The sequence below is a fragment of the Ailuropoda melanoleuca genome, chromosome 10 (assembly GCF_002007445.2).
Source record: "Ailuropoda melanoleuca isolate Jingjing chromosome 10, ASM200744v2, whole genome shotgun sequence".
Lineage (NCBI taxonomy): Eukaryota > Metazoa > Chordata > Mammalia > Carnivora > Ursidae > Ailuropoda > Ailuropoda melanoleuca.
The window spans coordinates 10,082,423-10,109,089 of record NC_048227.1 but is presented as its reverse complement, the minus strand read 5'-3'; the positions used below and the strand labels follow the sequence as shown (position 1 = coordinate 10,109,089).

Below are 26,667 nucleotides of genomic sequence, written 5' to 3'. Positions count from 1 at the left end.
AGGGCATGCCAGGTAAAATCTGAGCAATGGGTAAATGGTTTCTATCCTATTCTCCTTTTGGAATACTTAAATATGTGTTTAACTGAAATGAAATAACAGTATTTTACTATTCAAATGTTTGCTGGAGTGCCACCACCATCCAATGGCTAGCTCGTGATCAGCTGGCTATGTCACCGTGATCAGCTGGTTTTGTCACCTGCCAAAAGGTCGCCTTTACAGTTCCCAACAAATAACTCGACGGCTTTAAAGCACAGTCCCCCTGGTCACTCGAGTTGCAACCCCACCGCTTTCAAGCCACAAGCTGCAGGCCTGCAAAGATCATACTGAGCAGCTGCATGAAAGGAGGTCCGCGTCTGGGGGCGGTGCGTCGGGCCGCGAGGAGCCACGTGCCAGCCGCTCATCAAAGGCTCGGGACGAAGCAGCGCCCGGCCTCCCGCGGACCCCGGCCAAGCGTGCAAACACATCCAGCGTGCAGCTCCACTGGATTCGACTGCACCGGAAACGGCAACTCCCACTGGGGGCGCTGCGGACACACGAGTGGAGGCTGCCTTCCANCCCGTGGCCGCCATTAGGAGCGGGCGCTTCTCTTGGAACTTTCTCCGCCCGCGGGGCTGGCGACGGGGAGACCTGGGGAGGGAGGCCGGCCGTGCAGGCGCATGGCGGGAGGCGCCTCCGTCGCCGCCCGGAGGCCCCCGAGCCCCGTTCCCCGCGGGCCGGGCCCTGGAGTGGGGGTGGGGCGGGGAAGCCCCGCCGCGGGGACAACGGTCGCGCGCACGGACGCGCAGCCCTGTCCTCTCTGATTGGCTGGGCGGGGACTGTGGGGGCGGGCGTCTGCAGGCTCTGGGCTCTCTGGGCCCGGTGCGCGTGAGGTCACGCTGCGCTTGGCGTACGTGGGGCTCTCCCGCTGCGTGCGGACGTGCTTGATTGGGTAGGTGGGGGGGCGGGGCCGCGGCTGTTGCCTGGTAACTACTCTGGCTCCACGGAGGAGGCGTCGGGCTCCGCCCCCCCACGTCGCGCGTGGCCCGTGGTTGCCCGGAGTGGGTTTTTGGAGTGGGTCGTGGCCGCCGGGCGGGCTCCGGTCACCCGTTTGTTAGCGGAAGACCAATCCTGAGGCCGGAAGAAGAGCCTCTGGTCGGGGTGCTACGGTTCCTAATGGTTATGGCTTAGAGTTAAAGCGGCGAAGGGCATTCTCAGCCCGTTAGACCCAAGCTTTGCTGTGTTATTAACAGCTTTACTGAGATAGGCTGTAGAATGCACCCTAATAGTGTGTGAGCCATGGGTTTTTGGTTTACTGGCAGAGCTGTGCGGTCCCACTGTCGACTCGCAGAACATTTCCCACCCCAGCCCCCTGCAACCGCTGATAATCCTTTCTGCCTAGATGGTTCTGCCTGTTATAGATGTTTCCCGCAGATGGGGTCATTCTAAGGGGTCTTTGTGTCCGGCTTCTTTACTTCCCTTTTATGGCTGAATAGTAATCCGTTGTATGGATATACCACTTTTCCACCAATTGATGAATATTTGGGGTGTTTCCACTTTTTGGCTATAATGAGTAATGCTACTATGAACATTCATGTACATTTTTTTGTTGTTGTTTTTGTTTTTGTTTTTTACGGGGTGGGGGAGAATCCCAAGCAGGCTCCAGGCCCAGTACTGGCCCACACGGGGCTGAATCACAGAACCCCGAGATCACAACCTGAGCTGAAATGTAAAGTCCCATGCTTAACCTACTGAGCCACGGAGGCGCCCCCACATACACGTTTTTGTGTGGACCTGCATTCAACTCTCTTGGGTATATAAGCAGCGGAATCACGGGACTCAACTTTGCTTTTCAAGGGGAAATTTTTCCCTATGTTTTAGCATCCTGCTGAAATGGTTGGTGTGACTGGCTCACGGGGCCATCAGTACCCCCAGAATTGGTACCAGGATGCAGTGGTGATTAGGGCTGGATCTCAGTTCTTGCCTGCCCGCTGGTTAGCCTTTGGAGTTGGCTGCCCTGAGCTCTGGGTCTGCCTCGACCTTCAGCCGACATTTCCTTCCTCATTCTCAGGCTGCCCAACTTGGAAATAACGCTCACATTGTCTTATTCCTCTCAGTTACTGAGTCTGTTTCCAAATGCCCTGGGTCATTTCAGGGGTGTTCTGGCTCTTATTTTGCCTTTATTACCTGTTATTCTGCTGTGTCTATGCAGGTCTCACTTGAGAGCACTGGCGGGGGGTTTTTTACTCACCTTTGTTTACTTGGTGCCCTTCCTGGGAATAGTGTGTTTCCACATAGCAGGTGCCTGAAACATAGCTTTACATTTTTATGAGTTTGGGGCACCTGGGTGGCCCAGTTGGTTAAGCATCTGCCTTCATGGGCGCCTGGGTGGCTCAGATGGTTAGGCGTCTGCCTTTGGCTCAGGTCATGATCCCGGGGTCCTGAGATCGAGCCTCGTGTCAGGCTCCCTGCTCGGTGGGGAGCCTGCTTCTCCCTCTCCCTCTGCTGTTCCCCCTGCTTGTGCTCTCTCTCGTGCTCTCTGTCAAATAAATAAATAAATAAATAAATAAATAAATAAATAAATAAATAAAAATAACATCTTAAAAGAAAAAAAAAGCACCTGCCTTCAGCTCCCGGAGTCCTGGGATCAAGCCCTGCACTGGGCTCCCTGCTTGGTGGGGAGTCCCTTACTCCCCCTCCCCCTGCTTCTGTTCTCTCTTTCTCTCATGCATACTCTGTCTCTCTAATAAATAAAGTCTTGAAAAAATAAATTTTTATGAGTTTATTTTAAGTTCTAGAATATTTGTTAATTATTTAAATTTAATTTTTTAAAATTTTATGATCTTGAAAATACACATTATTTCTAGTTCCCTATACTTCTTGGTAGTCCCAGAATAGACTACCTTGTTGTCTTGAAATTTGTTGTTGCTCTTCTTTTAATTTTTTCCCGGTTTTGGGGTGCCTGGTGGCTCAGTCAGTTAAGCAGCAGACTCTTGATTTTGGCTCGGGTAATGATCTCAGGGTTCTGGGATCAAGTCCCACATAGGGCTCCGTGCTCGGCGGGGAGTCTGCTTGAAGATTCTCTCTCCCTCTCCCTCTGCATCTCCCTTTAGCTTGCCCACCCTCGTGCGCTCTCTCTCTAAAATAAAAAATCTTTAGGGGCGCCTGGGTGGCACAGCGGTTAAGCGTCTGCCTTCAGCTCAGGGCGTGATCCCGGCGTTATGGGATCGAGCCCCACATCGGGCTCCTCCGCTATGAGCCTGCTTCTTCCTCTCCCACTCCCCCTGCTTGTGTTCCCTGTCTCACTGGCTGTCTCTATCTCTGTCACATTAAAAAAAAAAAAATCTAAAATAAAAAATCTTTAAAAAATTTTTTACATTTTTTTCTGGCTTTATTGAGATGTAATTGACATATAACATTGAGATATTTTAGGTATACAAGATAGTGATTTAATGTACATATGTATTGTGAGATAATCATGACTAGTTTAGTCAACGTCACCTCACATGGTTACAAACTTTTGTGTTCTTGTGATGAGAACTTTGAAGATTCAGTCTCTTAGCAACTTTTAAACATATAGTACAGTATTGTTAACTATAACCGCCATGCTATGCGTTACATCCCCAGGACTGACTTATTTACTGATTGATTTTTAAGATTTTTTTTTTAATTTTAAGTAATCTCTACACCCAACATGGGGCTCGAACTCACAACCCCAAGATCAGGAGTCACTTGCTCTGCCGACTGGGCCAGGCAGGCGCTCCCATGTTTCATTATTTTTGATGTTCCATTAATGCACAGGGTGTTTGAAGTCACAGAATAGAAAAGACAAGGCTCTTGCTTCCATTGGTTGTTAAGTAAAGGATGCAAGAAAGCAATAATTATGCAACACTTGCTTTTTTGTCATTGCTGGTAGCACAGTTGAGACCAACTGCTAATATCTTTTTTAGTTCCACCTAGCTTCATTTTGCCTATTATTTATTCTCCGCAGTAAACCAGAGTTTTGACATCACAGTCCCCCTAGGGATTGCTGTGCTGTAATTAGCAGAAACGATACCTGTACCGCTGGTGCTAACAGATGTCGATCAAGCAACGTACTTTTGTATGTCAGAGGAAGGTAGTGTTACAACATCTCTCTGCAAAGAATTGTGCAAAAATAATAGATACAATGGTGCTTGCTTCGAAGCACATATACTGAAGTTGGAACAATACAGAGAAGATTAGCATGGCCCCTTTGCAAGGAAGACATGCAGAATAACAGGGACAGAGGTGTGGTACCATACGTGCATTTAACTTTTGCGAATTTAACCACACTTGAACTGTAAACATGAAATAAGAGAAGGCATGATTTAAATATCGTAGGGAGTGCTTGGGTGGCTCAGTCAGTTGGGTGTCTGACCTTGACTTATGTCGTGGTCTCAGGGTCCTGGGATCGATCCCCACATTGGGCTTTCTGCTGTGCCAGAAGCCTGCTTCTCCCTCTCCCACTCCCTTGCCTGTGTTCCCTCACTCGCTGTCTCTCTCTGTCAAATAAATAAATAAAATCTTTTTAAAAAATTTAAAAAATAATAATAAATAAAAATGTGTGTTTTTCAGGGCGCCTGGCTGGCTCAGTCGGTAGACCATCGGGTGTAGAGGTTACTTAAAAATAAAATCTTCAAGCAAAAATGTGTGCTTTTCATACATCATGGCCCATAAACTCCTCCACGGGGTGATCAGTGGAAGAAACAGCCATCCGTGTCTACACTGCAGGGAAAACTGGCCAGCAGGACTTGGTGAGGGGTCACAAGTAGAGATGTGGTCACAGGGAATCCAGTATTCAGCCCATCAACATGCAAGTCATCAAGCAGTGGCATTTCATGTTCCAGTAGCTGCTTGCTGACCAGCCTAGTAGGTGATAAGATTTTAGAGAGACAGAAAAGCATTACAGTTCTGGCTGGAAAACATGAACTCCAAAGATATAGCTACTGGTGGCAAAACTCTTTCTTTTTGAAGGTTTTATTTATTTATTTATGTATCTATTTATCTATCTGAGAGAGAGAGAAAGAGCACGACTGGGGGGAGGAGCAGAGGGAGAGAGACAAACGGACTCTGCACTGAGCATGAAGCCCGACGCGGGGCTCCATCCCATGACCCTGAGATTGTGACCTGAGCCAAAATCAAGAGCCAGAGGCTTAACTGACTAAGCATTGATGGAAAAATTCTAAAAAGGGAGCCAGGCCCTCCACCAAAGAGGAATGGTCTTCTCATAAACAGCTCAAATCCACTCCGGGGGGCGGTTGACACATTTTAAAGCCACTTACGTGAAAAAATGTACCGTGTTGGCAAAGTTGCATCTAGCGATAAAGAGGAAAATCATTTCCCTAAATAATTAAAGAAATCGTAGAAGAAAATGGTCTCTCTGGGACAGATATTTATGTCTTCCTAAGATGATTTTGACCATGTGTGAATTTGGCTTTGGGTGTACGTACTTCCATCGCAAGATGGGACTCTGTTGTATAAGAAGGGTTTTTTGGTTTGTTTTGTTTTTTAAAACAGTATTTGAAGTAGTTTGCCCTGAAAGATACTGGTCAAGAATATCAGTTTCTTAGTCACAGTTTCCTTTTTTTCTTAAGTGGGCTCCACACTCAACATGGGGCTTGAACTTGTGACCCTGAGATCAAGAGTCGCATGGTCTTCCGACGGAGCTAGGGGGAGTCCCTCTTAGTCACAGTTTTAAATAGCAGTAACATATTAAAGGGTTTTGATTGCTAATTTATTTTTAGAACGGTGAAAATTTACCCACATTAGTCCTTTTTAAAAACAAATATTTGCTTTATCTTAGAGAAAAATTTAACACGTGTTCAATATATTTAAAGGCTCATTTTTAAATCTTTGTGAGGTTTTGGGGCGCCTGGGTGGCGCAGTCGTTAAGCGTCTGCCTTTGGCTCAGGGCATGATCCCAGCGTTTTGGGATCGAGCCCAGCATCAGGCTTCTCCGCTGGGAACCTGCTTCTTCCTCTCCCACTCCCCCTGCTTGTGTTCCCTCTCTCGCTGGCTGTCTCTGTCAAATAAATAAAATCTTTAAAAAAAAATCTTTGTGAGGTTTCTATAACTTCCAACGGGAAAATAATTTTACTGTTGCAACCAAGTAATGCTGTTGATTTCTAAAAATGTAGACAGGGCTTTGGAGTGAAAGCTCCAGTTTCGCCAATATACCTATTTTGCATAAAATAAAAATCATTTCAAGTTGTGCCCTTTTCGTGAAAGAATTTAATCTGAATTCTTAGTGGTGCATTCTAGAGACTGATTTCCCCAAAAAAGAATTACGTAACCCAAAGGATGGACCATACAATTTTTGAAAATTGAAATGTACAAATAATTGACACAGGGTATGGTCAATTTCTAAAAATATTGTTAAAAATTTGAAACAATCTTGAACTTACCAAAAAGTTGTGAGTACGGTACAAAGACCTTTTATTTTTTCTGAACCATTTGAGAGAAGTCACCAACTTGTGGCCCCATTATTCCTGAATACTAAACAGTGTATATTTCCTATCAACAGAAATATTCTACATAACAACAATATTACAATCAAAATAAAGTTAACCCAGGGACGCCTGGGTGGCTCAGTCAGTTAAGCAGCTGCCATCGGCTCAGGTCATGATCCCAGGGTCCTGGGATCGAGCCCCACATCAGGCTCCCTGCTCAGCGGGGAGCCTGCTTCTCTCTCTCCCTCTGCCTGCTGCTCCCCCTGTTTGTGTTCTCTCTTTCTCTCTCTCTCTGTCAAATAATACAATCTTTTTTAAAAAGTGAACTTTCCATAAATTATACCTCGATTTAAAAAATTTGGGGGGTGCCTAGGTGGCTCAGTTGGTCGAGTGGCTGGCTCTTGATCTCGACTGCAGTCATGATCTCAGGGTCCTGGGATCAAGCCCCACGGTGGGCTGCAAGGCAAGTCTGCTTTGAGGATTCTCTACCCCCTCCCTCTGCCCCTCCCCCTGCTCATGTGCTTTCTCTAAAATAAATAAATAAATCTTTTTAAAAAATTTTAAATGACACAAACAGTATTTCAAAGAAAAGAAATGTAATCCCAGTGAGAATCTAGTTTATAGCAGTTATAAAGAATTTTTTTTTGAGAGAGAGCATGAACAGGGGTGGGGCAGTGCGGTGAGGGGCAGAGGGAGAGGGAGAGAGAGAATCTTTTTTTTTTTTTTTCAAGATTTTATTTTTATTTATTCGACAGAGAGACAGCCAGCGAGAGAGGGTACACAAGCAGGGGGAGTGGGAGAGGAAGAAGCAGGCTCCCAGCAGAGGAGCCTGATGTGGGGCTCGAACCCATAACACCGGGATCACGCCCTGAGCCGAAGGCAGACGCCCAACCGCTGTGCCACCCAGGCGCCCCCCGGAGAGAGAGAATCTTAAGCAGGCTCCACACCCAGCGCAGAGCCCAACTCACAGCTCAATCCCACGACCCTGAGTTCATGACCCTAGCCAAAATCGAGAGTTGGACACTCAACTGATTAGGCCACCCAGGCGCCCAGCTAAAGAATTTTTGTAATAAACACTTTACCTCGAAGGAGACAGCGAATAATCATCTTGACCCTTTTACTTCTTGCTGAATAATATCTGCAGACGTGAACAGTGTTTGAGTGCAGGGATGCGTGCCCCCCTTCACCTTTCTGTCTGCTTCATCACGAGACCTCTGAACTTGGAGGCTATTTTAAGGACATACAAGGCCATGGCCTAGTAATTTTTTTTTCCATTTTACAAACTACCCATATGTAAGTCATTTATAATGACAGACTTCTCCTTGTTCTCAAATATGGGTGTCATAACAAGAGTCAAAGTTTTTATTTTAAGATAATTATTGGAAAGCTTCAAATTGGGGATTCCTGGGTGGCTCAGTCAGTTGAGCACCCAACCCTTGATCTCAGCTCGGGTCTTGATCTCGGGGTCATGGGTTCAGGCCCTGTGTTGGGCTCCACAATGGGCATGGAGCCTACTTAAAAAAAATAATAATAATGAAATAAAAAGAAAAGGTTCAAATTGAAGTGTGTTTATTTCCTTACTTGTTCATGGCCAGGTCATGCCTGGTATGAAGTCCCATTCTCCCCTCATGTTCTATTTCATAATAGAGAGACTGATTTATAAAAAAAATTTTCCATGCCCAGCATGGAGCCCAAAGTGGGGCTTGAACTCACAACCCTGAGATCAAGATCTGAGCTGAGATCAAGAGCCGGTCGCTTAACCAACTGAGCCACCCAGCTGCCCCAGATTTATAAAAATTTTTAACTAAAGCAATTTGATCTCCCTCTCCCCCTGCCTGCCACTCCCCCTGCTTGTGCTCTCTCTCTCAAACAAATAAATAAATAAAATCTTTAGAAAAAAGAGAGATGTTTGTGAATATTTCTGAATAACGTTATACAACCACCGTAATTCACTCCCTTAGATCTCTCTTTTGGCTTCCTTCCGTGTACCTATTCATGTTATCTGTTAATTTATTTTTTGCTTACAAATATAGTTAAGCCAGCTGCTTTGGGGCCGTAACATTGCTGGCAGTATTTCTTTCAAATGCTCTATTTCAAAAAATCCTTTTTATGGTGTTGGAGAAATGCTACATTGATTTAGAGCTCGGAGGAATTTCAAGTGAGGTTTTATGCTGGAGAAATCCTAGCGGGAAAGGGAAGCTGGGATCATCTCTTCCCACTTTGAGTGTACAAACCCACTTCTCTCTTTTGTGGATGGGAGTCGAAATGTGGTGTCGGGCACTCCTGTGCTGGAGTCTGACAGAATGTCATCAGGAAGTGGTTAACGTGCTTTTCCAGCAAAGTACCTGAATTTATTTTGCGAGAACACCATGTCCAGGTTTAGTGGAAAACACCCTTGATGAAAATTAGCATTACTAGCCAGAGATCTTGGGCAAACCACTTTATATCTTTTTAAAAATTATTTATTTGAAGGTTTAATTTACTTATTTGACAGAGAGAGAGGGAACACAAGCAAAGGGAGTGGGAGAGGGAGAAGCAGGCTCCCGGCTGAGCAGGGAGCCCAGCGCGGGGCTCGGTCCCAGGACCCCGGGACCATGACCTGAGCTGAAGGCAGACGCTTCACCGACTGAGCCACCCAGACACCCCAAACTAGTTTATGTCTTTAGTTAGTTTCTTCACCTGTAAAAGGAGGTTGGAACTAGGTCCTCCGTGAGGACCCTCACGGCTCTACACGCGTGCTTACAGGACACTGTGGATTTCCACCACTCACTTTCCTGTTACTTCTCTTGGACAGGGATCATGGCCCAAGTGGCAGCGTCTGCCCTGCCTGTGGAAAACGAGGAGTCCTCGGAGAGCAGGATGGTGGTGACGTTCCTCGTGTCTGCTCTGGAGTCCATGGTGAGGCGATCTGTGGTTCTATAAAATGTCCCCTAGTTGGACCACTGTTGAAATAGCAGAGCCGGGCCACACTTCACTGTCCCTGTCTGTGTAACTCTAGCCTTCTTCATAGAGGTCACGGGCTCGTCATGGCATCTTGAAAAGCACTTCTTAGACTGTGGATGTAATTATATCAACGTGAGCTTTCCAGATCTGAAAATTTAACGAGGGTGCCTCTGTTCCCTTGTTTGAGAATGTTTTTTCTCTCAATTCGGAGGTAAGCTGATAGTCCACTTATACGCCTCTCGTTAGCTCCAACGTGTAAAATGGACCTTGCGGGTGAAAACTGGGTGAGAAATGTATATAAGCTCAAGGGATCTGATCACAAGATACTTACTGATTAGAAAGGGAAAATCAGCATCTTTATAAAAATGCACAAGCCTGAGAGACATCCCCTTCATCAAGCGATCAGAGTGGACATCAGCAATAAGGGGACAGACTGGCATCGCATGCCTCCCGACATGACTCGCCAGGATGGGGCTTGACACACTTCTGTGCCATTCCTGCCAAAAACGCATGACCTGACTCTAATGGGGAACAGACAAAGCCAAATTAAGGGACGTCCTACAAAATGACTGGCCTGGACTTTTTTTTTTAAAATTTTATCTCTTTATTTGAGAGAGAGAGAGAGAAGGTGAGTGGAGGGGAGGAGCAGAGGAAGAGGGAGAGAGAGAATCTCGAGCAGACTCCGTGCTGAGCATGGAGCCTGAGGTGGGGCTCAATCTCACGACCCTGTGATCACAAACCAAGAGTTGGATGCTTAACCTACTGAGTCACCCAGGTGCCCCCACAAATGTGGTATTTTCAAAGAGCATCAAGAAGTCCAGTGACACTGAAGCAGGGGGAGAAAAGGAGAGGTGGTCAGAGGTAAGGTTCAAGAGGCTGCAGGTGGCCAGATCATGTAGAGCTCTGGGCCTTTCTCCGCAGTGTGTTGGGAAGCGTTGGAAAGGTTCTGAGTGAAGGAGTCGTGCGGGGGCGTGACTGTGTGGACAGTCAGTGAACATGGAGCAAGAGTGGGATGCTGGGACACCAGTTAGCGGGCTAAGGCTGTGGTTCAGACGAGAGATTTAAGTGGCATGCACAAGGCTGGGAATGGTGGAGATGGGAAGAAGTGATGCTTCTAGAAGGATCTGTAGAGTTGACAGGACTTAGAGACAGATTGGGTGTGAGTTGTGAGGTTCTCTTGGGGGGAAATCAAGAGGGTTTTTTTTTTTTATTGTGGTAGGATATACAGATTCAGATCACAAAATTTACCATTTTAACCAGTTTAGCCAGTCCAAGGGCATTAAGTACATTCGCCTTCTCATGTAGCCGTCACCACTATCCCTCTCCAGAGATTTTCATCTCCCTCAACTGAAACTCTGCACTCATTGAACAAGGGGCGCCTGGGTGGCAGGGCGGTTAAGCGTCTGCCTTCGGCTCAGGGCGTGATCCCGGCGTTGTGGGATCGAGCCCCACATCAGGCTCCTCTGCTATGAGCCTGCTTCTTCCTCTCCCACTCCCCCTGCTTGTGTTCCCTCTCTTGCTGGCTGTCTCTATCTCTGTCACATAAATAAATAAAATCTTTAAAAAAAAAAAAAATTACTCCCCACCCCCCCTCAACCCGCTGGAAACTAAGAAGTTGTTTTGGGGGGGGCGCCTGGATGGCACAGTCAGTTAAGCAACTCAGGTCATGATCTCGGGGTTGTGAGATCGAGCTCCATGTCGAGCTCCACCTCGAGCTCTGCGCTCAGCAGGGAGTCTGCTTGGAGTTCTTTCTCTCCCTCCCCCTCTGCCCCTCCCCACTCTCTCCTCGCTCTCTCTCTCAAATTAATAAGTAAATCCTTAAAAAAAAAAGTTGTTTTTTTGGGCTTTTTTAAGATTTTATTTTTAAGTAATCTCTACCCCCAGTGTGGGGCTCGAACTTACAACCCAGAGAACAAGAGTCTCATGCTTTACTGACTGAGCCAGCTAGGCGCCCCTGTTTTTTTATACAATATGTTTTTATTTACGAATACTTCAAGGATTTACAGAAAAGTTGCAGAGAGAGTGCAGAGAGCTCCCACGTGCCCCTCACCCATCACGTACATAAACCACAGTGCATTTGTCCCGATCCATAGGTCAGTATTGGTACATCCCTACTAGCCAGCTCCAGACTTTCCTCTTCTGTCTTTATCCGCAGTTTTTTAAAAAGATTTTAATATTTTGAAGTCATCTCTACACCCAGCATGGGGGTCAAACTCACAACCCCGAGATCAAGAGTCGCACGCTCCACTGACTAAGGCAGTCGGGCGCCCCAGATTTCATCGGCATTTTGACTGATGTCCTTTCTTTGTCCCGGGGCCACCTGTGGCATCACATTCCTTTCAGTCATCAGGTCTATTACAAAAGGATGTAACTCAGTGACGGCCAGAGGGAATAGATGCGTGGGGCAAGGTATGGGGAAAGAGTGTGGAGCTTTCCATGTCCTCTCGGGGTTCGCCACTCTCCCTAAATCCCCACGTGCTCACCAGCCCGAAGCTCCTGACCCTGTCCTTTTGGGGTTTTGTGGAGGCTTCCTTACATAGCTGCGATTGATTAAATCACTGGCCAGTAGGGATTGAACTGAACCTCTTTTTTTTTTTTTAATGCTTTTTTTTTTTTTTTAAGATTTTATTTATTTGACAGAGATAGAGACAGCCAGCGAGAGAGGGAACACAAGCAGGGGGAGTGGGAGAGGAAGAAGCAGGCTCATGGTGAAGGAGCCTGACATGGGGCTCGATCCTAGAACGCCGGGATCACGCCCTGAGCCGAAGGCAGACGCTTAACTGCTGTGCCACCCAGGCGCCCCAACCTCTAACCCTCCTCCCCTCCCCAGAGGCCAGGGGCGGGGCCTAAAGTGCCACTCCTCCAATCACGTGGTTGGTTCCCCTGGCAACCAGCCCCATCAGCTGTCCTCATTAACCTTGACAAAAGACCCCTTTATTGCGGGCTTAGGAAATTCCAAGGGTTTTACGAGCTCTGGGCCAGGAACAGTGGATGAAGGCCAAATATATATTTCTTATTATAAATCACATCTTAAGGTAATGATAATGCTAATTTAATAAGTTAATGAAAGTATGGTTTCTTGGTTTTATGATGTTTATGGTATTTACTTGGTGAATTTGTTTTGTTTGTCTTGGGGATTTTTCTCATTCTAACTGGGTACTCATTTTTATACCTAATTTTGTATTTTTCTTAAATTAAACGTAATCTCTATGCCCACCATGGGGCCCGAACTCACAATCACCATATCAAGAGTCACACGCTCTACCGTCTGAGCCAGCCAGGCACGCCCATGTTCTTTTCTTAAAACAGATCTGGGGGGCGGGGCACGAGATCTGGATCTGCCCTGGTATATAACACTGTATTCTTTGTTTCTCTTTCAGTGTAAAGAACTGGCCAAGTCCAAGGCAGAAGTGGCCTGCATTGCGGTGTATGAGACAGACGTGTTTGTCGTTGGAACCGAGAGAGGAAAAGCTTTTGTCAACACCAGAAAGGATTTACAGAAGGATTTTGCAAAATACTGTAGGTGTTAACAGCTTTATCCTTTATATTCATAACTCTTAAAGTATTTGCAGGGAAGACTTACATAAGGCTTTCTTTTAAGGTGTCCTAAGCATTATCCTAAAAATGGTTCTGATACATCTCTTTTGACTTGACATCCCAGTGACTAGCTGCCTAACACTGATGGGTCCAAGAAACAGGGTCAGTGTATATTGTGTTGTGTCCTCAGCAGCGCCCTGGTTTTGTAAAAGCAATTTGAGGAACATAGAGTAAATTATCTTTGACTCCTTTTATAAACCCACATTTTAAAAAAAATTCTGGGGCACCTGGGTGGCTCAGTCGGTTGAGCGTCCGACTCTTGGTTTCAACTGCAATGATCTCAGGGTCGTGAGACGAGCCCGTGTCGGGCTCTATGCTCAGCATGGAGTTGGCTTGAGATTCTTTCTCCCTCTGCCCCCCCTCACATGTGCCCCCCCATTCTAAAATAAATAAAATCTTTTAAAAAATTCTTATTGTACTCGTTCCCAAAGGAAAGGGAAAAAACTCAGGGCTTGGTAGGTATTCCTCTGAGTTAATAATCATTTTCCCTTTCTTCATTATGGGACCTTCAGAGCCTTCAGTGTGTTATGAGTGGCGAGGATCACTAGTGAGCATATGTGGCCATATGTTACGGAAACTAGCGTAGGGTGTTAAAACCTACACCTTGAATAGTGATGATCTCTACCATGGTAGGTCATCTACCAAATACTGAGTTAGCATCTTGTATTTTCTGGAACCAAGAAAGGGGAAAAAAGACCCACAAAGTTTTATCAGACGATACAATGTGAATGTGAGTGTGGAGAGAGAGAATGGATAGAGATGTAGATGTTTCCAAGGGTTGTCAGAGGGAATGTGGACATATATATATATATATATACACACACACACACACACACACACACATACATATGTCAGGATCATACGTATATGGGAAGGAGAGAGGGATTGATTGGTTCAGATTGGTTTCCAAGACCAAAATTAGGGTCTCCACTCTTAGGAAGATAGATGCAAATATGAAGCAATCTTTGAATAATACGACGAATGTACAATTGTTGAACAGGAAGGGTATTCTCATTCCATTAATGTCAGCTGCCAGTTGAATTCCCTTTTTTTTTTTTTTTTAAGATTTATTTGTTTATTTGAGAGAGTGAGAGAGCACAAGCCGGGGGGAGGAGGGTGTGCAGAGGGAGAGGGAGAGAAGCAGACCCCGTGCTGAGTGTGGAGCCTGATACAGGGCTGGGTCTCATGACCCTGAGTTAATGACCCGAACTGAAACTAAGAGGCAGACGCTTGACTGACTGGGCCACCCAGGCACCCCACCAGTTGGATTTCTAATTGTTGATATTTAATTACAGATTTTTTTTCAAGTTTCACAGTTGCATGCTGATTTTTCAGATATAGGGCTATTCAAACTTTCTATTTCTTCCAGTACCCATTTCGGTACATTTTACTTTCAACTTCATTTTTAACTAGTTCATTTCATGTAAATTGTCGAATTTGGTGGCAAAAAATGGTTTATAATATTTGCTTTAAAATTTTAATGTCTGTATTGAGGTCTCTACTTTTCTTCCATGGTGAAGGTCTTCCCATACCATGACTGTTACTTTCAGAATTATATAGCAAATACCATTTCTGTTATCATTTCCTTTGAGCTACCACTATTCCCTGTGTGTTGAGTTATATATAGTTCTTTATCAATAGATTCATTTCAGAGGTGATTACTGTTATATTATCCTATCCGTCATAAATACCCTGTTCTTTGTGCATTTTTTGTTTGTTTGTTTGTTTGTTTTATGTTAGAGAGAAAGAGCATGCATGAGCGGGGGTGGGGAGGGGCAGAAGAAGAGGGAGAGGGAATCTTAAACAGGCTCCAACCTCAGTGGAGTTGAGCATGGAGCCCAAGGCGGGGCTCAATCTCGCACCCCCGTGATCATGACCTGAGCTGGAATCAAGAGTTGGATGCTTAACTGACTGAGCCACCCAGGTGCCCCCAATTTTTTTTTATTTTATTTTTTAAGTGATCTCTACACCCAGCATGGGGCTTGAACTTCCAATCCTGAGATCAAGAGTTGCACGCTCTACTGATTAAGCCAGCCAGGCACCCCGTCTCTGTGGGTTTTCTTAATTAAAAGATCTTGTTTTAGGGGCACTTGGTTGGCTCAGTCAGAAGAACAGGTGACCATCTCAGTATTGTGCGTTCAATCCCCACGTTGGGGGTAGAATTTACTCAAAAAAAAAAAAATCGTGCTTTATGTTTTTTTCATTCTTCCCCCTTTTTCCTTTACAATACCAGAAGCAAAGACATTAAGAGAGTGCACAAGACAAGGGCTTGGATAATGACTCTGTGCCTATCATTCACAGGCATGGCCGAAGGGGTGCAGGAGGCCAAGCCCCCACGCCCAGCGAACGGGATGCAGGTCGATTCAGGAGAAACAGAAATACTCAGAAAAGCGGTCGAGGACTATTTCTGCTTTTGTTACGGTAAAGTTCAGGTCAAGCATTCATTCTCCGAATAGTTCACTACAGAGTAGGACAGTGTTAGAGATCACCTTATCAATGTGACCACTTAGGTGGCTCTGACACTTAAAACTGCACGTTCTCTTTAAGCAAAGAGCCAGTTCTTCGGGACCAGAATAAGTCTTTTTTTTTTTTTAAGATTTTATTTTATTTAGAGAGAGAGAGAGAGCATGAGCAGGGCAAGTGGCAGGCAGAAAGAAAGGGAGAAACAGGCTTCCCACTGAGCAGGGAGCCTGCCACAGGACTCCATCCCAGGACCCCTGGGATCATGACCTGAGCTGAAGGCAGACGCCTAGCTGACTGAGCCACCCAGGCGCGCCAGGGCCAGAGTAAGTCTTACAGAGGACAGCTTGATCTCTTCTGGTCCACGGAAACCTCCAGTTGATCAGACGTCAGTCGTCATTCTTTGCTCCCATTTTAGGGAGCCCCCAGTGGAGGGCCAATGCAATTACAGTTGACCCTTGAACAACACGGGGGTTAGGGGCAATGACCCCGGCACAGACAAAAATCCATGTCTAACCTTTGACTCCTCCCAAACTTAACTACTAATAGCCTACTGTTGGTGGCAAGCATTACTGGCAACAGAAATTGTCGATTAATACATATTTTGTATGTTATGTGTCTCATACAGTGTATTTCTACAATAAAATAAGCTAGAGGAGAGAAAGTATTATTAAGAAAATCATAAGGAGGGGCTCGTGGGTGGCTCAGTTGGTTGGGCACCCCCACTCTTGATTTCGGCTCAGGTCATGATGTCAGGGTCATGGGATCGAGCCCCCTGTCTGGCTCCATGCTCAGCGGGGATTCTGAGATTCTCCCTCGCCCTCTGTCCCCTCCTTATAATAAATAAATAAATAAAATCCTTAAAAAAATCATAAGGAAGAAAAAACACATTTATAGTACTATGCTGTATTTATTGGAAAAAAATCCATATACAGTTGGCCCCGTGCAATTCCGACCCATGCTATTCAAAGGTCTTAAATTATTAAAGATATTCATTGCTATTTCAGGCACGAACATCACCGTCATTGGTCTCTCCACCTACCCATGTCTTTCACAGGCATCAGGATGGGGATTTTTTTTAAGTCTATTTATTTATTTTACATAATCTCTACACACCCATTATGGGGCTCATACTCATGACCTCAAGGTCAAGAGTTGCATGCTTTTCTGACTGAGCCAGCCAGGCGCCCCAAGATGGGGATTTTTTTTTTTAATACCTACATAGTATTTTAGAAAGTCAGGTAACCAAGGAGTGCCCAGCTGGCTCCGTCAGAAGAGCGTGTGACTCTTGGTCTCAGGGTTGTGAGTTCGAGCCCCACACTGGGGACAGAGATTACTTAAAAATAAAATCTTAAAAAAGAAAAAGGGTTAGGTAACCAAATAGCTACACAAGTGTTGTACTTAGTTGTGACATAAACACCTTCCTTAGCACCTCAGGGTCTTGTCATTTGTAGAGAGCTTCACATATTTATGGGACCTCCAGGTCCCTGTGAGCATTTGACTGTGTGGGACCCCTGGCATAGGAGATCTTGGGGTCTCAGGCAACACGTCTCTGAGAGAAATGGGGCTTCTTCCCCTGGGGGCTGGTCAGCCAGCGTGGGAAGGCTGACACGGCCCCAAGATGGCGATGTGAGGCCATGTTGACTCCGTAACTTTCCTGCAGGCAAGTTGGCCTGACTCCTGCCGAGTGATGTAGGGACATAGGGATGGTTAAGCTTTGGGTGGGGGCTCCCATCCCTTGTCGACGGCAGCCTGAATAACCATGGGGTGCTCCCCGCAGCCCTGCGTGCTCCACCTTCAACAGAATGGAGAAGAAAGACCTGTTATTTCCCCTTTCTTATGTGAAGATATAAAGTAGAGCCTTTTATAAGTTTTTCCTTGGGCCCTTTGAGAATTTTATTAACTTGGGTTGTAAGGACTGGAGCATTTTGGCTTTTACTTTACCTTCAAAGCTGAGTGTCACCACCTGTGTTTCTTTACTGCCCCAAATGAAACCGACCGGTGGGGTTTATGTTCATTCCATCTAAAGGCATCTGGACTCTTCCTCTAGGTAAAGCCTTGGGGACAACGGCAATGGTGCCTGTCCCATACGAGAAGATTCTGCGAGACCCCGGGGCTGTGGCCGTGCAGGGGCTTCCAGAAGGCGTGGCCTTTCAACACCCTGAGAACTACGGTCTCACCACCCTGAAATGGATCTTGGAAAACAGAGCGGGGATTTCATTCATCATAAACAGGTGGCAGGCTCTGTCCCCCTCGTAACAGCTAGTTCTTCTGAGGATAAACAGGCAGCATAATTTCAAGTTTGCTTGTTCCTTAAGTCCTGTTACGCTTAGAAGTTGGTTCTTCAGATGTTTGATCTGTCTTCCTTGTGTCTTCATGTCGGGTAATAGTGTCGGTTCTCTTGCAGACCTTTCCCAGGTCCAGCGAGTCAGCTCGGTAAGTGACAGCTTCTCATACTCGGTGACTGCTCTTGACTGCTAAGCCAATTCTGCTTTTCTTTTTTTTTTTTTTTTTTTTAAGATTTATTTATTTATTTATTTGACAGAGATAGAGACAGCCAGTGAGAGGGAACACAAGCAGGGGGAGTGGGAGAGGAAGAAGCAGGCTCATAGCGGAGGAGCCTGATGTGGGGCTTGATCCCATAACGCCGGGATCACACCCTGAGCCGAAGGCAGACGCTTAACCGCTGTGCCACCCAGGCGCCCCCAATTCTGCTTTTCTTAATTAAAATACAAGTTTGGTACATTCTAAAGCTTGTGGAGTCCTTGCCTTCTCCCCTGGAGGAAGCAACCTCTGACCCTTCAGGGTGGGACGTCATGCTGTTGGCAGGGTGTGCAGCTCAGGGAAAGACCCACCCCAACCAAGAGCTGAGACGGGATTCTGCTCCCAGGTCTCAACCTAGCAAGCTTCCACGGCCCCAGCACGGAGTCAGTAAGGCCCACCCTGTCCTCAAGCACAGGAGCATGGGGATGCTGGCTCATCCATTGTCTTCGACCGGCAGCCACTGGCCAGGCATTTTTGGGTTCAGGAGTGGGTGTGGGAGGTATGACCATTCCCGTGCTTCTGAGACTCATGGTCTAGAAAGAATGAGACTGTCCAACAGAGAACTGACGATGACCCGTGATCTTCCCAGCATGGCTGGTGGTAATCCCCAGAGTCCTGGGAAGGGGTTAGAATTGTGTGATCAGAAGGGCTTCGTGGAGGACGTGGCTGTCAAGGTCAGCAGGCTCTCAACATGTTGGTTCTGCCAGGAAGCCCATCCCACGTGCTCAGGCAGAAAGCCACATGGGTGGCTGTTGGAGGCCATGTTTGAGAACCCACAACCCCTTGTCATCTCCTTAACTTATGATGGTGAAGGGACCAAAAGATTAGACTTTTGCCAAAAGCATTCAGAGATCCATCTCCGCCCACTTCTTATTTCCTCAGAAATAAGTTGGGGGGCGCCTGGGTGGCACAGCGGTTAAGCGTCTGCCTTCAGCTCAGGGCGTGATCCCGGCGTTATGGGATCGAGCCCCACATCGGGCTCCTCTGCTGTGAGCCTGCTTCTTCCTCTCCCACTCCCCCTGCTTGTGTTCCCTCTCTCACTGGCTATCTCTATCTCTGTCGAGTAAATAAATAAAATCTTTAAAAAAAAAAAAAAAAAAGAAATAAGTTGGAAATGGTGGGCCATAGCTGTCCTTGAGAGACCAGGTCTAAGAGGGTGCTATGCTGAGACTCCTGGGTACAGAAACAAAAGGCGCAGGGGAGGGGTGGGGCAGAGTTCACAGGGCACACGCCGGGTACACAGGGCAACGTGACGTGTCCCGAGACTGAACTACTCACAGAGCAAAGCCCATTTCCAGAACAATTTTAAGTTCCTAGAATTCCCTAGCCGCTGTTCAAGTAGGGACCTGAGGGTCAGAGGTGGCAGGTGACCAGGTGGCCTTTGTCCCAGATGGCTTGTATTTTCATTATAGAACAATACTAGCAGCTCGCACTTTCTCAGCACTTATGCTGTACCAGGCATGGTTCTAAACACTTCTCAAGTATTAATTGGTCCTCACCCAACCACCGTTTTCAGATGAGGAAACCAAGGCCCAGGAAGGTTTAGTGACTTGCGTGAGGTCGCTCCAGCCCCAGTCTACTCCTCGGCCCCCACTCTGCCCACACACATGGCCCCAGGACACGAGGGCTTCTCTGAGTTGGTGTCTGCCCAGGAGGATTCCTTAAGGCCTGGAGCTGGAGTTCTGTTCTCTGTACCTTTGCTTTCACCTTACGTGTCTTTGAATGTTGTCATTTTCAAGGTGCAGAAAGGCGCTAGTGTGTGTCTTTTTACTCCTGCACAGGTGGGCCTGTGGTGGCCACAGATGCTAAGAGATTGGTGACCTCTCCAAGCGAAAGGTAAGGGAAATAAAAAATAAAATCCACACGTAACCCCAAAGTGTTAGTTTTTAGACCGTGGAAAGTTTCCCTTGTTTTGTTAGATATTCTTTATTTGAAAGGATTTTGGGATTTTAAGACTATGTTCAACTGACACCTTTAATTGTAGAACAAGTTACTGAGAAAGTTAATATAAAATTAACTAGTTAGTTTTGTGTTCAGTTAGTGGGAAGGGGAGCTAGGATGGCGTGGCTGTCGGGGGATTTGAGTACAGTGTGTCCCGATGAATGTGGTCACTTCTCACCCCACCTGACTTGTCCTGACATGGGCTCTCTTCTCCTTTCAGCTGTGGCCCCATCAGTGTGAAAACCGAGCCCATGGAAGATTTGGGTACGTACACCGATGCCTTTTAGAATCAAGTATTTAGCAGGCTATCATTTGACGCCTTTCTCTTGTTTTACTTCCAAAAAATGAGACTTTCAGTAAAGTGGGGGGGCACTTTCTCAATTCGACTAAAAAAAAAAATCTACAAAGATCCAACAGCTCACATCACACTTAGTGAGAAACTAGAACCTTTCAGGGGCGCCTGGGTGGCTCAGTCGGTTGAGCGTCCAATTCTTGATTTCCGCTCAGGTCGTGATCTCAGGGTCATGAGATTGAGCCCTGCATCAGGCTCCATGCTAAGCGTGGAGCCTGCTTAAGATTCTCTTTCCCTGGGGAGCCTGGGTGGCTCAGTCGTTAAGCGTCTGCCTTCGGCTCAGGGCTTGATCCCAGGGTCCTGGGATCGAGCCCCAGGTCAGGCCCTCTGCGCTGCTGGGAGCCTGCTTCTTCCTCTCCCACTCCCCCTGCTTGTGTTCCCTCTCTCGCTGGCTGTCTCTCTCTCTGTCAGATAAATAAAATCTTTAAAAAAAAAAAAAAAGATTCTCTTTCCCTCTCCCCCTCCCCCTCTCTCTTAGACACACACACTCTCTCGATAAATAAATGAAATCTTTTTTTTTTTATTTTCAAAGATTTTATTTATTTATTTGAGAGAGAGAGCTCACGAGCAGGGGGAGGGGCAGAGGGAGAGGGAGAAGCAGGCTCTCCACTGAGCAGGGAACCCGATGCGGGACTCAATACCAGGACCCTGGGATCATGACCTGAGCCGAAAGCAGATGCTTAACCAATTGAGCCACCCAGGCGCCCCAATAAATAAAATCTTAAAAAAAAAAAAAAGAAAGATTCCAAAACCTTTCCCATTGAGATCAGGAATGAGGCAAGGATGTCCCCTCTCCCACTCCCTTCCAGCATCATACTGAAAGTCCTAGCTAATGCGATAAGACAAGAAAAGGAAATAAAAGGCACACAGATTGGGAATGGTGAAATAGAACCGCCTTGTTCACAGATGACGGGACTGTCTGTCTAGAAAATCCCAAAGAACTGACCAATACAAGGGGTGGTAGTGAGTAGGGCGCTAAATAACCTCAACAAGGGCCTTATCCTTGTCTCCCTCCCCCAGCTCCTTAAAGAAAGAAAAATGGCATTAATTACAGGGAAAATGTTAAAAGGTTAAAAAAAACTTTAGATGCAAATGCTTAAGCAAGGGATGGGAAAATATTGAAAGCATTAAACGTGGAAAGGTTAGAAACCCTAAAATAACCTAAGGACACAAAACTCAAAATTCAAATTGATAAAAAGGAACATAAGCTGGGGCACTGGGCTGGCTCCGTCAGTAGAGCGTGCTACTCTTGATCTCTGGGTTGTGAGTTCAAGCCCCACATTAGGCATAGAGTTTACTTTAAAAAAAAAAAGAGAGAGAAGAAGAAGATATACAGAAAAAGGGAAAACGGGATTTTAGCTCGAGTGAAATGGAAGGCAGCATCACTAAGGCCATCGTGGTGTGGCTCATGCTCTGCTGCCTCCCCACACCCTGGGGGGACCCTGGGACAGAGGCCTCCTCCTGTGTCACAACTGTGGGTGCCCCTGGCCCTCCCATCCACGTGTAAACACGTGCTTAGCAGAGCACCTTCAATGACAAAGTCTGAAAAATAACCAAGCTCGTCCACTCTAGTTATTCTGGGTAAAAGCAACGCAAGTCAGTGAAAGGAAGCAAGCCCAGCACATTCAGCACTTACCCGGGATCTCCGCCTTGGCTGCCTCTCGGAGCTCAGATACGTTCTGCCTTTGTCTCAGATGGTCACAGAGAATTTAAACCCCCCCCCGTGTGGACGGCAGTCAGCTCCCCCGCAGCCCGTTCGTGGATCCACAGCCTGCGGTCTCCTGCACCAGCTGTTGGGCTAGAGGGGCATTTCCCACCGCCTTAAAATAGGCCTCTCTTTTTTTCTTTTAAGTAATCTCTGCACCCAACGTGGGGCTCGAACTCACGACCCCGAGATTGAGTCGCAGGCTCCTCCAACTGAGCCAGCCGGGCACCCCCAGGCCTCTTTCATTGAGGCCTCTCTTTGGAGATGTGATTCAGTCAAAACAAAAATACGCTTCCGATGAATAGGACTTTCTACCGTGGTTTCATGGTGCCGTTCGAATCGCTTCCCACCGCCGGCGGGCTCCTGAGAGCAGAGAGCCTTATTTCTTGTGATATTTGTGCAACACTCACCCCACAGAACAAGTGTGGAAATGATTTTGAGTTTCAGATTTCTCTCCTTCTCTCTTTCCCTCCCTCCCTTCATTAAAAAAGCACCCCAAAACAAAGCAGCTTCAAACAATGATTAGTCTTGTGATGCCTGGGTGGCTCAGTTGCTTAAGTGTCTGCCTTCGTCTCAGGTCATGATTGCGGAGTCGCAGGATCGAGCCCCACATCAGTCTCTCTGCTCAGTGAGGAGCCTGCTTCTCACTTTGCCCCTCCCCCATCTTGTGTGCTCTCTATCTCTCAAATAAATAAAACCACAGCAACAATTAAAAAAAACAACAATTAGTCTTTCTCCCAGTTCCGCGTGTTGGCTGGGCAGTCCCTCCACTCTGGGCTGACCTCACTCCTGGGCCTGAGGCCTCCACCGGGAGAGCTGGGCCTCTCTCCTCACGGTCTCACACCTCCGGGAGGCTAGCCCAGGCTCATTCACATGGCCACTCAGTTCCCGAGCAGGAGCGAGGATGCACCCACACTTTCCAGGGCTCGCTTTTGCATCCTGTTGGCCCACGTCCCAGTGACCAGGCCCAGCTTTAACGGATGGAGAAGTAGCCTCCACGTCTAGAAAAGAGGGGGAGAGACATTGCAGACAGGCCAGGCATGCACCGTCGGCGGGGAGAAGCCTGTGGCTAGTTTTCTAGATTACCACACCTTTCCCTGGTGAAAGGCTTTTGGTCTCACTAACGCCGTTCCCCGGGGGTTTGCAGTTTTGAAACCCATTTCATTGCAGTAGGTGAGTTAAGATTACAGGTGAAGCATTGAATCACTATATTGTATACCTGAAACTAATATTATACTGTATGTTAACTAACTGGAATTTAAATAAAAACTAAAATATATATATATATATGCCAGTTAGGTCCCATTACAGAAGAATATTTACCAGGTTTTACATAAATGCACATGTATATGCCGGTCTTGAAAGGGAACGTTTTCTCAGGCTGGGAGCTCGACCTTCTTCTTCCCTCCTTTCCCTCCCTCCCTCCTCCTGTTCCTTGTGTCGTCTTTCTCTCCCTCCTTCTTTCCTTTTATATTGATTTTATGTTATTTTGTTGCTATGACTTATATTTTTATATGGGTTAACCGTTTGCTCCGAGTGTGTGAGCTCCACATCGTTTTGCTGACTCCTCGGTAGCCATGTTAATCAAGACAGAGCTTGAAGCTCACGGTTCTCTCTGTGGGTCACTGTGGCCTAACACATGGTTTTATCGTTTTCATTGCATCCAAAGGCTCAGCAGTGAAAGTGGCGGCTGTATCAGTCAAGAAGGAATCAGAAGATCCGAATTACTATCGATATCACGTGCAAGGTAATACCATCTTATCCTCCTTTTCTTCCCCAGAAGTTATTGGTGATGGAAAACTGTAATTAGCCCCCATTGGAAAAACAGGCAGAGAGTAACAAAAAAAGATCCATGTGCCTGGGATCTAGCATAGAGCCATGTGACGTAAAGCATTTTACAGTCATAAAATAAATCCTGTGTAGCCTAAATCCACATGCTTCAAGGCAAATGTGAGGGTAAAGGTAACCCAGGGTGTATGTTACTTGAGTTTGTCTGTTAGGTATTCTTATTTTGTGTGTTTGAAAATACTGGCCTGGGGGGCTCCGTCCGACTCTTGATCTTGGCTCAGGTCTTTGATCTCAAGGTCATGAGTTCGACCCCTGCATCAGGCTCTGCACCGGGCGTGGAGCCTACTTAAAAGAAAAAAAAAAACAAGAAAAAAACTTCTCTCTGATCCTCTCCTATCTGGTCTGCCCCCTAAGTTACTGGGAAAATATCAAAAGTTAAAAGATATGACTATGAGAGTGAAGAAATTCAGGTGCCCACGCTCTTAATAATATTTGCTTCATTGACATCATACAAGTTAAACAGGGCAACAGTTTACTGGAGACACACACTTTTCACACAGGGCACAGATAGGTGGTCTGTACGGTTGCCTGACTAGGTCCTCTCCCCAGAGACCACAATCCCGCTGCACCCCCCAGGGGGATACCTGTTTGATGACATGGTGCTATTGCATTCATAGGAGCGTTGTAAGCGTCCAGATCCCGACTCCTCTTGACTGCTCTGTGAATGCAGGCAGAGTGTGGGACAATTTGCAATTAATTCCTCAAACATGACCAGGTTTGAAATGTTTCCGACAAAAATCTTACCTTTGAAATAGTCCTGATGGGGCGCCTGGGTGGCGCAGTTGTTAAGCGTCTGCCTTCGGCTCAGGACGTGATCCCGGCGTTCTGGATGGAGCCCCACATCAGGCTCCTCCGCTGGGAGCCTGCTTCTTCCTCTCCCACTCCCCCTGCTGTGTTCCCTCTCTCGCTGGCTGTCTCTGTCAAATAAATAAATAAAATCTTAAAAAAAAAAAAAAAAAGAAAGAAATAGTCCTGCTGCATTACTGAGCTCTGTAACTTACAGTAGAAAAAAAAACCAAAAACTTTTTTTTCAAAAACTCTAAAGACCAATGAGAGTGTCTGTTGTCATTGCTCTGCCCTGGGCAGGTCCCCTATCCCAATCAAACACACAACTAGCCTGCTATGGTCCCTTAGGATCCGTTTTCAATCCATCCTACCCCCTGTCCTCCAATCATTTATTCATGGAGAACGGGGTCTGTCACCTCCCTCCCCTGCTCACACACCGTCTATGGCTTCTCATCACCCGCGTCTTCCAGCGCTGTTTCCAGCCTCCCTTCCTATCCTGTCTGCCTCCCCCATGATCACCCCCCTCAGCTCTTCAGACACCCTGCTCAGGCTGATTCCTGAAACATGCCCTAAATCCTCCTTCCAACAGCTTTTATATAAGCTGATCCCTCCGTGGGATTCCCTTCTGGCTTTGCAGGCTTCCAGCAAGTTCCACCACTTTCTGGGCACAGAGAGAATCTCAAGTAGAGCAGGGAGCCTTCAGCTCCCGAATTGCACAAAGCCTCTAGAGCCACCTGCTGGTAGGGTATTTATGCTTCTGCCGTGGACTGCCCCAGCTCGGAGCCCCAGGGCCCCAAGTCCAGGGCTGTGCACACAGAGGGCACTCGCATGTGCTTGCTGAACTGAACGGATCCCTCACGAAGCATCATTGTCACCTGTTTCTCAATCACTCCCTTTTTGAGAAAAAGTACATATGATTACATCTTGACTCCCAAAACTATCCTTTTCAACTTAAATGACCTTGAGGTTTATCAAAATGTATACAGTTGGGGGAATCTAGGTTATTTACGGAGTCTACTCCCAAAGGCAACAGTGAAATAAATCAATGATTGGATAGACATAAGTACAGTCATTCTATTTCAGTTGATCAGAAAGAAGCACATTATTTGAAGAACAGCATTAGGTTAAATGTATAATTTATAATCTTTCTCCTGCTTGGCTTGGAAGTGACAGAACTAGTCAAGACATCTTTGTACAATGTGGCGCCTGGGTGGCTCAGTCGTTAAGCGTCTGCCTTCGGCTCTGGTCATGATCCCCGGGTCCTGGGATCAAGCCCCGCATCAGGCTCCCTGCTCAGTGGGAAGCCTGCTTCTCCTTCTCCCACTCCCCCTGCTTGTGTTCCCTCTCTCGCTGTGTCTCTCTCTATCAAATAAATAAAATCTTAAAAAAAAAAAAAAGACATCTTTGTACAAAAACTCCCGAAGTGGGGCCCCTTCCTTCTTGATGCCCAAAGGATTAAAATTGCCTGACATCCTGGACTGTATTCCATAGTACTGAATATTTTTGCGACCATTTAGATAAAATCTTCACATGTTGAAGTACTGACATCTTTATATTTCCTTTAAGTAAGGGAGAAATGTTTAAATCCATAAAGGCAACTAATGTCCCCTGCTCAGAATGTCGACTGGCCTTTGTGGAGCCCCCCCAGTGACGTCATTTATGGCCCCAGTAGGGCCCAGAGGCTTGTGCAAGGTTCATATGAAAGTCTGATTCCCCATCCCACCCCGCCCCACCTGGACCTCGCCATCCATCCGCAGCACAGACCTTTCAGACTCACATACACACATCCATGACTTGGCCAACATGGGGACCGTGAAGTCCCATAAGGACTTCTATATGTGCAGGGACCCCATCAATGGGGCCCCTGGGAATGGAGAATGCAGAGGACAAGCTTTGTTGAAATACACCGTGCCCAGGCTGCCCTGACATTGGCGGCAGTAAGAGTATCAGCACCATTCAGTTTTCTTCCCAGCTGACACCGTACTATTTGGGGGAGGAGCCTCCTAGGCAGAGGGGAAAGTGGAGGCAAAAGTCCAAGATCGAGG

The 26,667-nt window shown here is 46.7% G+C and overlaps 1 protein-coding gene and 1 non-coding gene across 2 annotated transcripts in view; both read left to right on the top strand.

Moving 5' to 3' along the window:
- Positions 1–4,147: 4,147 nt before the first annotated feature.
- On the top strand, positions 4,148–4,254 carry LOC117804298. Its single transcript, XR_004628638.1, has one exon. It is a non-coding gene; the product is annotated as a U6 spliceosomal RNA (small nuclear RNA).
- Positions 4,255–4,593: 339 nt separating this feature from the next.
- The window catches only part of LOC100472183 (general transcription factor II-I repeat domain-containing protein 2), a 36,613-nt gene continuing 14,539 nt past the window's right edge, over positions 4,594–26,667 (top strand). Inside the window, exons 1-9 of the mRNA XM_002920079.4 lie at positions 4,594–4,751; positions 9,241–9,344; positions 12,770–12,908; positions 15,288–15,407; positions 17,497–17,680; positions 17,854–17,882; positions 19,772–19,826; positions 20,152–20,195; positions 23,658–23,735. Of these exons, the coding sequence (XP_002920125.2) occupies positions 4,664–4,751; positions 9,241–9,344; positions 12,770–12,908; positions 15,288–15,407; positions 17,497–17,680; positions 17,854–17,882; positions 19,772–19,826; positions 20,152–20,195; positions 23,658–23,735 (841 nt within the window). The 5' untranslated portion in view covers positions 4,594–4,663. The remainder of the gene's footprint in view (positions 4,752–9,240; positions 9,345–12,769; positions 12,909–15,287; positions 15,408–17,496; positions 17,681–17,853; positions 17,883–19,771; positions 19,827–20,151; positions 20,196–23,657; positions 23,736–26,667) is intronic.